Source organism: Salminus brasiliensis, chromosome 13, assembly GCF_030463535.1.
Source record: "Salminus brasiliensis chromosome 13, fSalBra1.hap2, whole genome shotgun sequence".
Taxonomy (NCBI): domain Eukaryota; kingdom Metazoa; phylum Chordata; class Actinopteri; order Characiformes; family Bryconidae; genus Salminus; species Salminus brasiliensis.
Window position 1 is genome coordinate 29,488,580 of NC_132890.1, and position 12,500 is coordinate 29,501,079.

Sequence of the window (12,500 nt, forward strand, 5' to 3'; positions counted from 1 at the left end):
ATCTCGTCCACATTTAGTACAAGTGTAAAATGAAATTGCATTTCCTGTGATTTCCTGGATTCAGTCAGGCAAACGGAAATATGCCTGTTGAAAAAAAACAAAAAACATTGAGGTTCTCGCTCAGTCTCTTGCTGCGTTTTTTACTGGTACATGCTCATTCTATTACAGAGTCTTGTTTGTTTCTGATACAGCCGTTCTAGTGGTTATTGCGGTTAAGAAATGGTGAGAACCATCTATTATTCCCTCACGTTGTAGAACCCCAACCGGAGGAGGACAGTATGACAAGAAAACGTTGTTTACAGGCTGTATTGAAATGACATACATGTTAGTGTGCTTTTTACATGGGAGAGTAAAATGACAAGTGTAAACAGAATCCTGTCAATGCAGAACCAGATAATGTCCAGAGAATGAGGCTAATACAGGAGTTTTAGGCACTGTATCACGGCCATCCATAGACATGGACTAAAACACAGGACCTGGTTAAACCCAGGAGCACTTGAGGTCTGAATCTTGTGTGTTTTTGTCGCGTTAAGCCACAGATCCAGCTTTGCGTACTGTAAAGGTAAAGGCAGGTGAGTCACGGTTAAGACAAAAGGCCAAAAGCACTAAAGCCTGAAGGTGACACTCAGCCGGAAAAACAACTCTTCAGGCTTCATTACACGACTGATCAGCAGGGTTTTGTGTGTTAAGTAGGTTTTTCATAAAATGCCAGGATGTGAAGGATGTATTCACAGGTTTACAGTCCTGTGCAAAGGTTTTAACCACCTGTGAAAATCTGAATGAAAAAGCTCCTTATCTGGGTACCAGGTATAATACACTAACATTAGAATAAATACTAATAACATTCATACAAAAAAAAAAAAAAACCTGCCAAAAGAATAGGATTCTCTGGAGCAGATAAACATGAACCTATTGACACCATACCTAATGCCAGGCGTAGGCTAGTGGAGTATAAAGCCAATATCTGGAAGACACTTTATACAGACCTTTTCACCCCACCGTCTGCGCTGCATGGGGTGAGTGAAGAATGCAGAAAAATCAACACATAAAAGCCACTTTTGCAACAAACAATATTTTAAAGACATATCTGGTCAGCATGAAATCACTGAGAGTGGGTGAGGTCACTCCTGAGTTATTTCAGCTCAGTGATCAGAGGGAAAAGGCTCATGTTTTCAATTACGGCTCACTCTTTCTTCTAGCTGTGCCTTTGCTGGGAGGCTGCTGTGGGTTTAGTTGCTGTATGACTTCATGATTCCAGAGTAAAAATAAAGGCAAAAGGAGAACTTGTTAAAGCAATCGTTCACTGAAAAAATCAAACCGAATTTCCCTCCATTGCATAAAACCTACTGGATCACCCAAGACAAGACCTGTTTGATGTCTGAAGCTTCTTTTGTTTTATACTGGAGTCACAAGGCGAATGGAATGGAAGCTAAACTACACCAGTTAGCATGGTCTTGTCCAGTAATCTCTAATAGACTTGTTTATGTGGTTTTAGGCACTGCGTGACTCACTGTTATCTATTAACATAAAAGGATGTCCAGAGCAGAGTCCACAAATTTGTTTTCTACTAAATTCTGTCCACTTAATTGTCTGAGTGTTAAGAAGTTCTGAAGATATAGAGGACCATCATTTGATGTAATGGTTCTTTACCCATTTTAAGTTTTCACCCTCACATCTCCACTAAAAATGTGTCTCTTAATGAAACGTTGTTGGTCTTTTATCACTGTAGGAACCATTTAAACATCTTTGTTTTAGGAGCACATTTGTGCTTCTGTGGGAAGAATGTGAAACTGAAATACAGTAAAAACTCCACTGCAGTGCAGTCCTAACACATTACGAAAGGTCTGGGAATGTCGTACTGTACCATCGATTTCCATTGATGTTTTGGAATTTGAAATAAACAAAGCTCAAATGAACAGACAAGCACACACTCGCCTGAGAATCAAAGCTAAAAATCAGGCAAAAATAAATAAATAAATAAATAAAATCAATAAATAAATAAATAGTAACCTCAGCTGTGGTGTTTTTAGTGAACTGCTAACAAAACACTTTTCACTTTAGTCAGAAACACTCCAGGAAAACTGGTTGACTTTTTTTTACAACCCCTACCACACCTAACTATATACTGTTTACAGCATGACTCAAACCTCAGTCCCCAACTGCATCATTTTCATTAAAACAAATTTCAATTTGCTCCTCAAATTTCACTTGTTCCCCTCACTCCGCTTCTCTGGCTTCACTGCATCTCCAGCACTGCAACACAAAGCAAGTGTTGGACAATCTGGCTCCGGTCACCATGGGGAAGGGAGCTTGGCGTGCTGCCATGGTGACCCTCAGTGGGCGATTCTCGGGCACAACTCTCCCCCGGGGTTGACCTTGGCTGATCCCACCCTATCGCCCCCCTCACATTTCCTGTTCTGACCCCCGCAGACAGGCACAGTCAAGCCTTTCTGATCAGGCGCTCAGAGAGCCAGCCAAACGCTAAGGGACTGTAAGAACGACCGGACTGAAGAGGATTACAGAAGAGGACCAGCCTTAAGTACACCCTGTACTGCTCCTACAAGCCATATGAAAGGCATAGGCCCGAGTGACCTTCTTCCATGTCAACCAATGCCCTCATAAGCAAATGTGCTAGTTTTGCTGAGATCAACAATTAATTAAAAAAGGCTGAAGCTTAGTTTCTATTTATGGGTTGATTAGCATATTTTGATAGAAATAAAAATACATTTTACAAAATATGGGATCTTAATCGCAGGATAAATGAGTCCAGTTCCCTTGCTCTGCATCTCAGAGGCCTCAGTGTGGGCTTCCCGTTTCAGCACCACCCATTTAGGAGTCCCTGCAATGCACCCACTATAAATATTACAACAACAAACTTGGCCGAAGCTCCAGCCCACCACTCCTCAATGCTGTCAGTAAGAAAAGCTGGCAACAGCAACACTGTCTGTGGACCATGCCGGGTGGCATCTCTATGGAAACGGTCAGCTGCACTACAGTAAGAGGAGAGCGAGATATGCAGCCGCTATTGTGAGCTGGAAAGCAGAACTGCTTGGCTCAGATAGAAATCTCTTCCTTTGTCGTTCTCCCTTTCTTTACTTCTTCTCTCTCCCTTTCTTTCTTTCCTCACTGTTTAGCTGCTTTAGTGGCTCGTTCCCGGAGGAATTCCAGCACTTCCTGTCTCACGCAGCCACTGTGCCTTTTCTAAAACACTGAGATAAAGTGAATATGCAGTGGGTTCACAAAGAATCAAAGGCTGTCTTCGGTCAGTGAAGCTTTGTACATTAGTTTCAATGGGATTCAGTATTCATTATTTTTGAAGCACAAAGATCAGACAATAATGAGTCTTACAAACAGACAACCCTAATCTTTCCTTCTGTGTTTTTACTGCGTATGGAAGGCATTTATCCAGCCTGCTAACTGCTATATTAATACAGCCACAAACCATGACAGCGACCTACAATTTTACTCAGGTGTGCTGCACCAGACTATACTAAAACAAGTATATAATTATCTTGTATAATTACATGCACTTCTGTGCTTACTGTTTATAGTAGGCACATCAGCCATATAGGTGGGCAATATGGCGATATTTTATTGTATCGTGATAGAAAAGCATATGGTTATCGTGATCATATTCTAAGCACATCGAGGATACTGTTAGAGCTTAATTATCACTGATCAGCAGCAGGTTTCATTACTAACAGTGTAATTAGGTTTAATAAGATGAAGTGCAGCAGCAGTTGAGCAAAAATCACTATTTAGTACGGGAGAGTACCTAACAGCAGTTTATGAGGATTTATCTTATTTATCTTATAGTCTGTGATCGTGATAAATATTTAAATATTGTGATATAGCAGTTTTACCATATCGCCCAGCCCTAATTAGCCATATTACTAATTGCTAAATTAGCTACTGTGCTTAGCACAGCTCCACACACATCAGGACTTTAAAACAACCCACCCCCAAACAAACGTCCACCCGAAAAGTGCTTCCAGTTTTTCTAAATGTTCCTCCTACCCTCAGTGGTAGTGGGGCAGTGGTGGCTCAGCGGTTAGAGCGCCGGGCTATAGATAACAGGGTTGTGGGTTCGATTCCTGGGCTTGGCAAGCTGCCACTGTTGGGCCCTTGAGCAAGGCCCTAGTTCACTTGTGTGTGTGTGTGTGTGTGTGTGTGTGTGTGTGTGTGTGTGTTCACTACCACAGATGGGTTAAATGCAGAGGACACATTTCGCTGTACAGTGTACACTGTACAGTGACAAATACGTGCACCTTTACTTTCCTTTAAAGACCCATCATCAGACAGTGGTTTTCCTAGTCTCCTAACTCCTAAACTTTACTTACAAGGCTGCAGCTGTAGGAGGACAGTAGGCATGTTTACTGTAGATGCATCAACGGTTAACTACACTAATAGTTTTTAGTTTGGCTGAAGGGTCTATTAACTCTAAAGGATGTGGACTGTGAGGCTAATACAATGAGTTGTCTGGTATACAGGGGTGGGACAATAACACCACCACCTCCACCATTGTCTGTACAAACAGGTTCAAGTTTCAGCACTGAAAGCTGTTGTTGAAGCGAGAGATGGACCTGAATTAAATATGAGCGCATTAGGATTCACTGAGTGCTTTAGGGCAGGCTGGGGTTAACAGGCAGCTGAGCCTCAATGAGATATAAATACAGAGAGAAAAGGGTGAGAGAGCAAAATCAGCATTGCTGAACTCCCCCTGGCCTCAAAGCTCGAGGTCTCAGTGACTCAATGACAAATGAGGCTGGATGATCCAACGACCCCAACACACATTCTCTCACTCTCTTTTGCCCTCTCCATAGCTGTGAGTAGAACATTTCCACAATCGCTTTACAGCACTCTCAATCAACCCCAGCCAATCACAGCCTGCCTCAAATCAACCCTGTTTAACCATGTTAAACCATATTTTGCCAATCGCAGCTCTGCTTTTAATCAGACCCACCTCAAATCAACCCAGGCCAATCAGTCCCACCTCAAACTATCAAATCAGTTCAAACTGCAGTTAAAGTGTGAACTAGTGCTTTAATGAGAACTCAGGTTTCAGATGAAAGGCTACTACAGAGCAGAATGACATCACAGGGGGAGAATTCATTGCCAAGCTTACAGATTTCCTTTGTGTGTGTGTGTGTGTGTGTGTGTGTGTGTGTGTGCGTGCAAGGAGTGTGTGTTTTATGGAGGTGCAAACATTAATTCATGCTGCTGGAATTCTGCTGGAAATTCTCCAGGCCACAGTTTTTCTCAAAAAAATGGTTTCAGAGAAGCTGCTGCTACAGTCCTTTCCAAAACCATTTAGAAAATGCACACACAGCAGAACCAGAGATAACCAAGCCCCACCAAGCTCTCACTGTGTTTTACACACACACACACACACACACACACACACACACACACACACACACACACACAAAAAATTAACATCTAACAGTCTGGTCCATTGTTAAAGCCCTTATCTACTCTTTGGTGTGTGGGTCTGAGAAAACTCTCAGATTTTGGAGTGAGTCTGTGGGAAGTTCTGCCCATTCATCCAGAAGAGCATTTGTGAGGTCTGAGGTTGAATATGAAGACCTGGCTCACAATCTATGTTCTAGTTTATCCCAAAGGTGTTATAACTTAAGTATGCAATAAGTTTGAGGTCAGGGCTCTGTGTGGACCAGTGAAGTTCTTCCACACATACCATGCCTTTATGGACCTTGCATGTGCACTGGGGCACAGCCATGCTGGAACAGAAAATGCTGGAACAGCCTTCACCAAACTGTTTTCACAAAGTTGGAAGTACACAGTTGTCACAGCCCTTTACTGGAACTAAGGAGCCTAGACCAACCCTGAAAAACAACCACATTGCATTGTGCCAGCTGTGAAGTTTGGTGGAGGAGGGATAATGCTATCAGTTAGGTCAGACTCTCCGACTGAGAAGCAGGTTTCGTCACTCCAACAGAACACTTACACTGCTCTAAATATCAGGGTCAATCCCACTCCACCAGAAGCTTGGCATTATGCTCAATCACATATGGCTTGGAAACTCATACCATGGAGATCCTTGCACACAGTTTTTGTGCCAATGTTAATGCCAGAGGTGGTTTGAAACTCTGCAGTTATTGAGCCAGCAGAGCCTTGGTGACTTTCACACTATATGTCTAAGCACTCAGCGACCCCACTCGGTGAATTTACGTGGCTTGGTTCAGTTGCTGGGATTCCTAAACATCTTACCTTTTTCAATAATAATAATAATAATAATAATAATACCACTCACAGCTGTTTACCTACTGAAACTTTGTGCAGCACTGCTGTCTCTGATCCACTTGTACCAGCTCAACACACACCAACACGGCACCATGTCACTGCTGTGCAAAGAATGACCCACCTCACAAATAATACCTGCTCTGTGGTGGTCCTGTGGGGTCTTGACCATTATAGAACTACAACATGCTCCTTTAGGGCAAGTTCATTCCAAATCCATGGTGGTCATATAATAAGAGATATGTATTTTTATACATATACACATCTACATACTACTATATATACACACACACAGTGTTACTGCAGCAGAAGGACGACCTGCCCACAAAGTTCTTCTCACACACTGCAATCTCTCTATGGTTACGTAACAGACTGCATTAGTAATACCTGCAGAGCCAGCAGGACCATAATTAAGAGCTGACACACACCCACACACTCAACATGAGTACAGACACCTACATACGCCTGCCATTCATATTCTGCACTGAGACCAGACAAGACTGTTAATAAACACAACTGAACACACAGACACACTACACTGACGCACACATCCACATCTTCACACACACATGCTACAGTGACTGTAATAAAGAAAACAGCCTTGCTGAACTCGTTCTCCTCTCCTTTCTCCTGTAGAAGCACAGAAAAGTCAAAACTACCGCTACGCTGTTCATTCACCTTTCAGTGTCTCCAAAGCCCTGTTCAAACTGTATTAGTTCAACTGAAGGGGGTCCAGTAATGTCATTTCTAAGAGGCATGACTGGCCAGTTTGTACAGGATACAAAGGGTAGGATAGGACCTGGAATTTCACACAATTTTCTGATGGCCTGAATCAAAAGCATCAGCGGTGAGGAACAGTTCAGTAATAAAAATCTAATGAACAGGATTGATCACTGACCCCAGATGCTGTTGATTAGTCAAGACTTGCTTGAAATCGGACACATGCTCCTTTCTAGATTACAACTCAAGACAATAGGAGAAGCTAGGCTAACACTTCTAACAAAAATGCATCCAGATCTTCTGAATTATTACTGCACTGTAGGCTACAAACACAAAAATAACCCTCTCCAGAGAGTTGAACGGTGGGGCAGCTTTAACTTCAATGTTCAAATAAAGTTTCAATGCAGTCTCCAAAAAGCAGTAGTCTAAAGACTAGACATTACAAGGTTTCTGATTCCAGTTAAATTATTTACCATATAGGCCAATCACGCAAGCTCAGCCAACAATGAATGAAAATCAAATTAAGAAAAACAGAATGACGCTGTAATACTTGGCAAACTTTTTATTTTAGTTATTATTATTAATATTGGCCAACATTGGAATTGCTTAGTTTAACTACTCCTTTAAGGTCAGGGCAAAACAACAAATGCAAAGATAATTCCCAGCAATAATTCTTTACCTTTCTTCTCTCCAGTGAAGGGGATGAAGTCTTCTCTGTCTTTATAATCCAGTGCCTCTTTCTCCAGGTACTGCAGCAGTTTATCACGGTTAAAGGGTCCCGTTGCCTCCTTTGATGTCTGGTCCTTCTGCCTCAGGCCTGCAGGGAGCAGGGCATTCTGGGGAGGGTTAAAAAAAAAAAAAAAAAAAAAGAAAAAAAAAAAAGCATTGGGATGGAAGCTAAAAATTTGAGAGGAAAATTCCATTGACACCCCCCCCCCAAAACATTTTTCCCAATTAACTGATTACAATGTAAACAAAGTCAGAGTGGTTTGGCGTGAAACGCTCCACTCTGACTCCAAACTTACAGTCAGAGCTGTGCACAGTTGTGGTGAATGAAACCAGACGTCTGGAGAGTTGGGTCTTAAAGCTTCTTCATAAAAAAATGATTTCATAAGCTTTGGGTTGGGTGTTGTCTCAGTTTTTGGATAATAAATAAAATGGCTATATTAGGGTGTAATCATTGTGACGCCTGGTTTATCACGACTGTAAAGAAATCTTGTTTGTATACAACCAACCTTGTCACACTAAACCTACTCAGAAGGAGTTATGCTGCATAACTGCATAACACTACCATGCAAAATTTTGGAACGAGAAATGAGTAGTAACCAGAGATGCATTTGATTACAAAGTGTAAATGCTAAAGTCTTAGCAGGATCCAGATCCAGATACTAGTCACATGATGTGATCAGGTGTGAAGGGGGTCTAAAATACTTGTGTACAGTTTCTAATATTAAACCCATATTGGATATGTTAGTGTAATATATTAGTATATTAGTAATATTTTAAACACCAATGTAAATTAGAAACTTTTGCCTCAACAACTGGTGAATATAAATAGGGTCCTAGTGTGTCTGCATGCACATCTTTATTTTTGCTCATTTAGCAAATCCCAAAATGAGTAATCAAATCTGGGAAAACTCAGAATATGTTTACTCAGAAACAAACAAACAACAATGACCCTCATCAATACAACACCGGACATTTCTCCACCTCTTCATTAAGACATTATTTATAACGTCTGTGTGGTCAACAGCCATTATCCACATTCAGAACAATTAGACATTTATCTCTCCTCATAACCAAAACAAAATAAGTACAAAATGTCTGATTAAATTAGAACATAATCAACACCGTAAACTCAGCTCGCCATGCACCATGTAATCAAGCCTCTCACAGGAAACGCAGAAACAGGGAAAGCTCTTTTTACTGCACACAACAGGCTGTTTTGTGTTTATGACAAATGCCTGTTTGAGTTTTATGCATTCGGACAAGAGTGGCTTGTCAAAAATTACCCAATTAGACCAGTTTAACCACCTCTGTGCGCTGTGCTACAGGTTTTACCTGCTTCTCGCTGAGTTTCTATTGAAATCAGAACAGTTTGAGGCTTCAAGGATCCTTAAAAAGCACTCAGTTGAGTTGATCAAGTATAATTCTTACTATTATCATTTTTAAGCCTTAAATATTGTTTTGGATCAATTAAAATTACACTTCTTGAAAAATAAATGTGCCAAAAAATAAAACATATTGTTATTATCTGAATCTGAATCCAATAGAACACCTTTGGGATGTCCACATGGACATCTGTGCGAGATCCATGCCACCAAGAGCTGTTTAAAGACTAAGAGAAGGCCCTACCCAATATTAGTATAGCGTTCCTAATAATAAGCTTGATGTTTGCATTTCAGGATTTATTGGCACCTATCGAGTGTCTGTACTCTGCAGTGTCTGCAGATATCTGTGGATCAGTTATCAGGAAGGGAAAAAGTGGTATGTGTGCATCTCTGGTCAACATCACAGCGCTTTCAGGAAACAGGCTGTTTGAAACACAAAATCAATATGAGCAGTGCAGCATGCAGGAACACAAATATGAGTTACAGTTCAGGCCAGACGTCTCCAAGCCTTTTACTGCGCAGCCACCATCCTGCAAGAGCTCAATAGCAATTCCAGTCTAGACACCACAATCCAGACCTCCAAGCTATTCAAAAAGGCATCTGAAAGCTACAGCAAAGTGTACTAAAGTGAGTGATCAGTTTTTCTGCAGTTTAAGCTCATTTAATGTGAGTTATTAAAGACATTCCTATGGGACAAGCTTTACACATGTATTTTACAAAGCTAAAAGATACAGAACGGTCACTGAAAGTGAAGCGGTTAGTAAAGTAAGTAATACTGTTTTTACTACTGGTTTTACAGAAATATGACGCAAATATGGGTTTCTCAGTGTTATGCAGTTCTTATGAGTGTTGCCCTGTCTGCTTCACCAAAGTTACACAGTGCAGTAAGAGTGTGCCAACCCTGGACTGGCAAGGATAGAAGATAGGAGTATCAACATGACTTTGAAGCGGTTATACTGAGGTAAAAATGCTACATAATGCTGCTTTAATTTTTATTTTTCACTTAAGGTAAAACACCTTGAGTGACCTTTATTTTTGAAAAGTGCTATACAAATAAACATTTTTAATTACAAAAAACAGTGTGAAGAGAAAAAAAAATTCTTCCAAAAATGCATCCAATAATAACAAAAGCCTTGAACATATTTTATACTTTAATTTAAAAAAAAGATATTAATCCAAAAAATAGGGGGCTGCATGAATTGGACAAAAACTTTGGAATGCATCTCTTTATCTTAGCCTATAAGGACTGAATCTTGAAAAATATATAGACGCTAATGTCAAAGTGCAAAATGATGGCGAGTACCTGCAAGTACCTTGCTATTATGCATTTTCACTAGAGGGGTCTCTAAAATCCCCAAAGGTATGTAGTGTTCCTGTACCGAACTGATCACAAAATCCCACAGCCCATCACATATTAAGCTGGAGCACAGAAATCTGCAGTAGTAGTTTTTGCTCATGCAATAATCTGCCAGTTTAAATAGGGATTCATACGATTCTTCGCCCTAGAGTTTCAAACAGGGCGTCTCAAGCAAAACTTTGATGCTGAACCACTCATATTAAACTAGTCTTGCGTGAGTTTGGGGGGTTTGTCTGCAATCTCAAGAACTGTCTGCCTGTGGCTGGATCGTCATCCAGTATCATGCTGCGATATTTCAAATTCCTGACTAGATCAGATCATGATAAACCTCAACTCTCTTTTACCTCAGGGTCCATCTCCTCCAGAGCGCTCTCCAGCTGTTTGAGCTCCTCCTCCGAGAGCTTATTGAGGATTTCATCCTCGTCGATTTCTTTGTATTTTTCCAGATCTTTCTTAAACGACAGTGCCATGGTTACAACCTTCCAGGGTGCAGCTTCAGCAAGGGAGACGTCCGTCCAGTACGATTCAGGAGCTAAACACAAAGAGAGACAGAGCAGAAAATTAACAAAAGCTGACCAGTCCAACCCGTCTGTAGTGTGAATGACATTACGAGGAAGGCAGGGTCACAATAAATGCCTTCATGAGCCACTGGCTGGGAAAAACATCACCAACACAATCAGATCACTGAGTCAGAGTGAAGAAGCTGAAAGCTGGAGGACAAGTCTGGAGTCTAAGAGAAAGAAAAAAAAACAAAACACTGGATTCTCACAGCAGCTGAAGAGGTCACATGTTAAAGAGGAGAAAAAAAGAAAACAAAACCCAGGCCAGTGTCGGAGAACAGCAACAACACAGCCCGTCGCTATGGTTACCGAAACCAGGCACAATTACATAACTTAATGCTAAAGCAAGAACTTGTTTCAGCTGCAATCAATAAAGCTAATATTACACAGTGCAGATCCATATGTACATGCATCACAAAGTGCAGGCAATCTAAACGAATACATGGCTTCATTACCTTCACAGGCAATCATATTAAATGAAAGGTGTTTAACAAAAGCATGTGTAATTATATATCAAGGTGACCTCAGAAATCCTCAACCTGCCTTTAATATTTTTATTGTAATTTTAAATGAAACTACACAGAGTGTAGACCCTGCAGCTCAGCAGGTTTGCTGTGATATAGGAGGTGATACAGGTTGCTAAAATGACACTAGGTTGAGGTAGAGCTGCGGCGACAAACTGTTGGCTACAATGTAGGGTGCTAAAACTTTTGCCCAAATGATTGTTGGTCCAAAAGCTTCTCCAAGCAGAGACAGTGTTGGGGAGCAATGGAGTGAAGGGTTGCTGTGGGCGTTCCCTCAGCTGTCATGTGTGAGAGTGACATCAGTGTGACCTTTCTGAAAACTCCTCCATGCGTTACTATTACTAATTAACAATAAAACTGCATGATAATTTTACAAAAACCTTAAGTGGGATTGATTAAAAAGCATGAAGCACTAAACTATTCCATTATTTTGATGATTTTGCCAATTTCGACATTTGTAAAAAATGTGTTTTGTAGAAAAGGTTTCATTTTTGGTAAAAAGTTTAGACAAATTTGAATATTCCTATGGGAGTGTTTTGACCACAATAGACGCTTCCTATGGGGAATACTATTGCACCTACTCACAAGCTGTACACAAGTCCATGTGTCATCAATGTGTCACATGATTTAAAGTTGGAACCGAGTCGATATCTCAAATTACAGCTCATGTTAACAAGACAAAAACAGGTGGAACAAGAGTGTGACTGTTTACTGCAATTTAAAGCCACCAATTTAAGTGATGGCACTCTTTAAATAAACTCATACTGCAATACCAAAGTGTAAGCTAGCTCAGCAGGAGGCCGCATTAGCCTCACTCAGGCAACAGACGTTTACCCACAGGTAACTGTAGCTTAACTCATAAGGTACTCGTAGTTACACTGGTAAATGGGAAATGTAACCCTAGTTTTAATAATTATAATATAATATATATTATTTATAATTAATAATCTTTCTTTCGTTAATGTCAAAT

At 40.7% G+C, this 12,500-nt stretch overlaps 1 protein-coding gene across 2 annotated transcripts in view; it reads right to left on the reverse strand.

Moving 5' to 3' along the window:
* The window catches only part of tmod2 (tropomodulin 2), a 36,664-nt gene that overhangs the window by 15,370 nt on the left and 8,794 nt on the right, over positions 1-12,500 (reverse strand). For both annotated transcript variants that reach the window (XM_072695463.1, XM_072695462.1), the window contains exons 2-3: positions 10,791-10,978; positions 7,658-7,814 (exon numbers count right to left, since the gene is read on the reverse strand). In XM_072695463.1, the coding sequence (XP_072551564.1) occupies positions 7,658-7,814; positions 10,791-10,916 (283 nt within the window). In that variant the 5' untranslated portion in view covers positions 10,917-10,978. The remainder of the gene's footprint in view (positions 1-7,657; positions 7,815-10,790; positions 10,979-12,500) is intronic.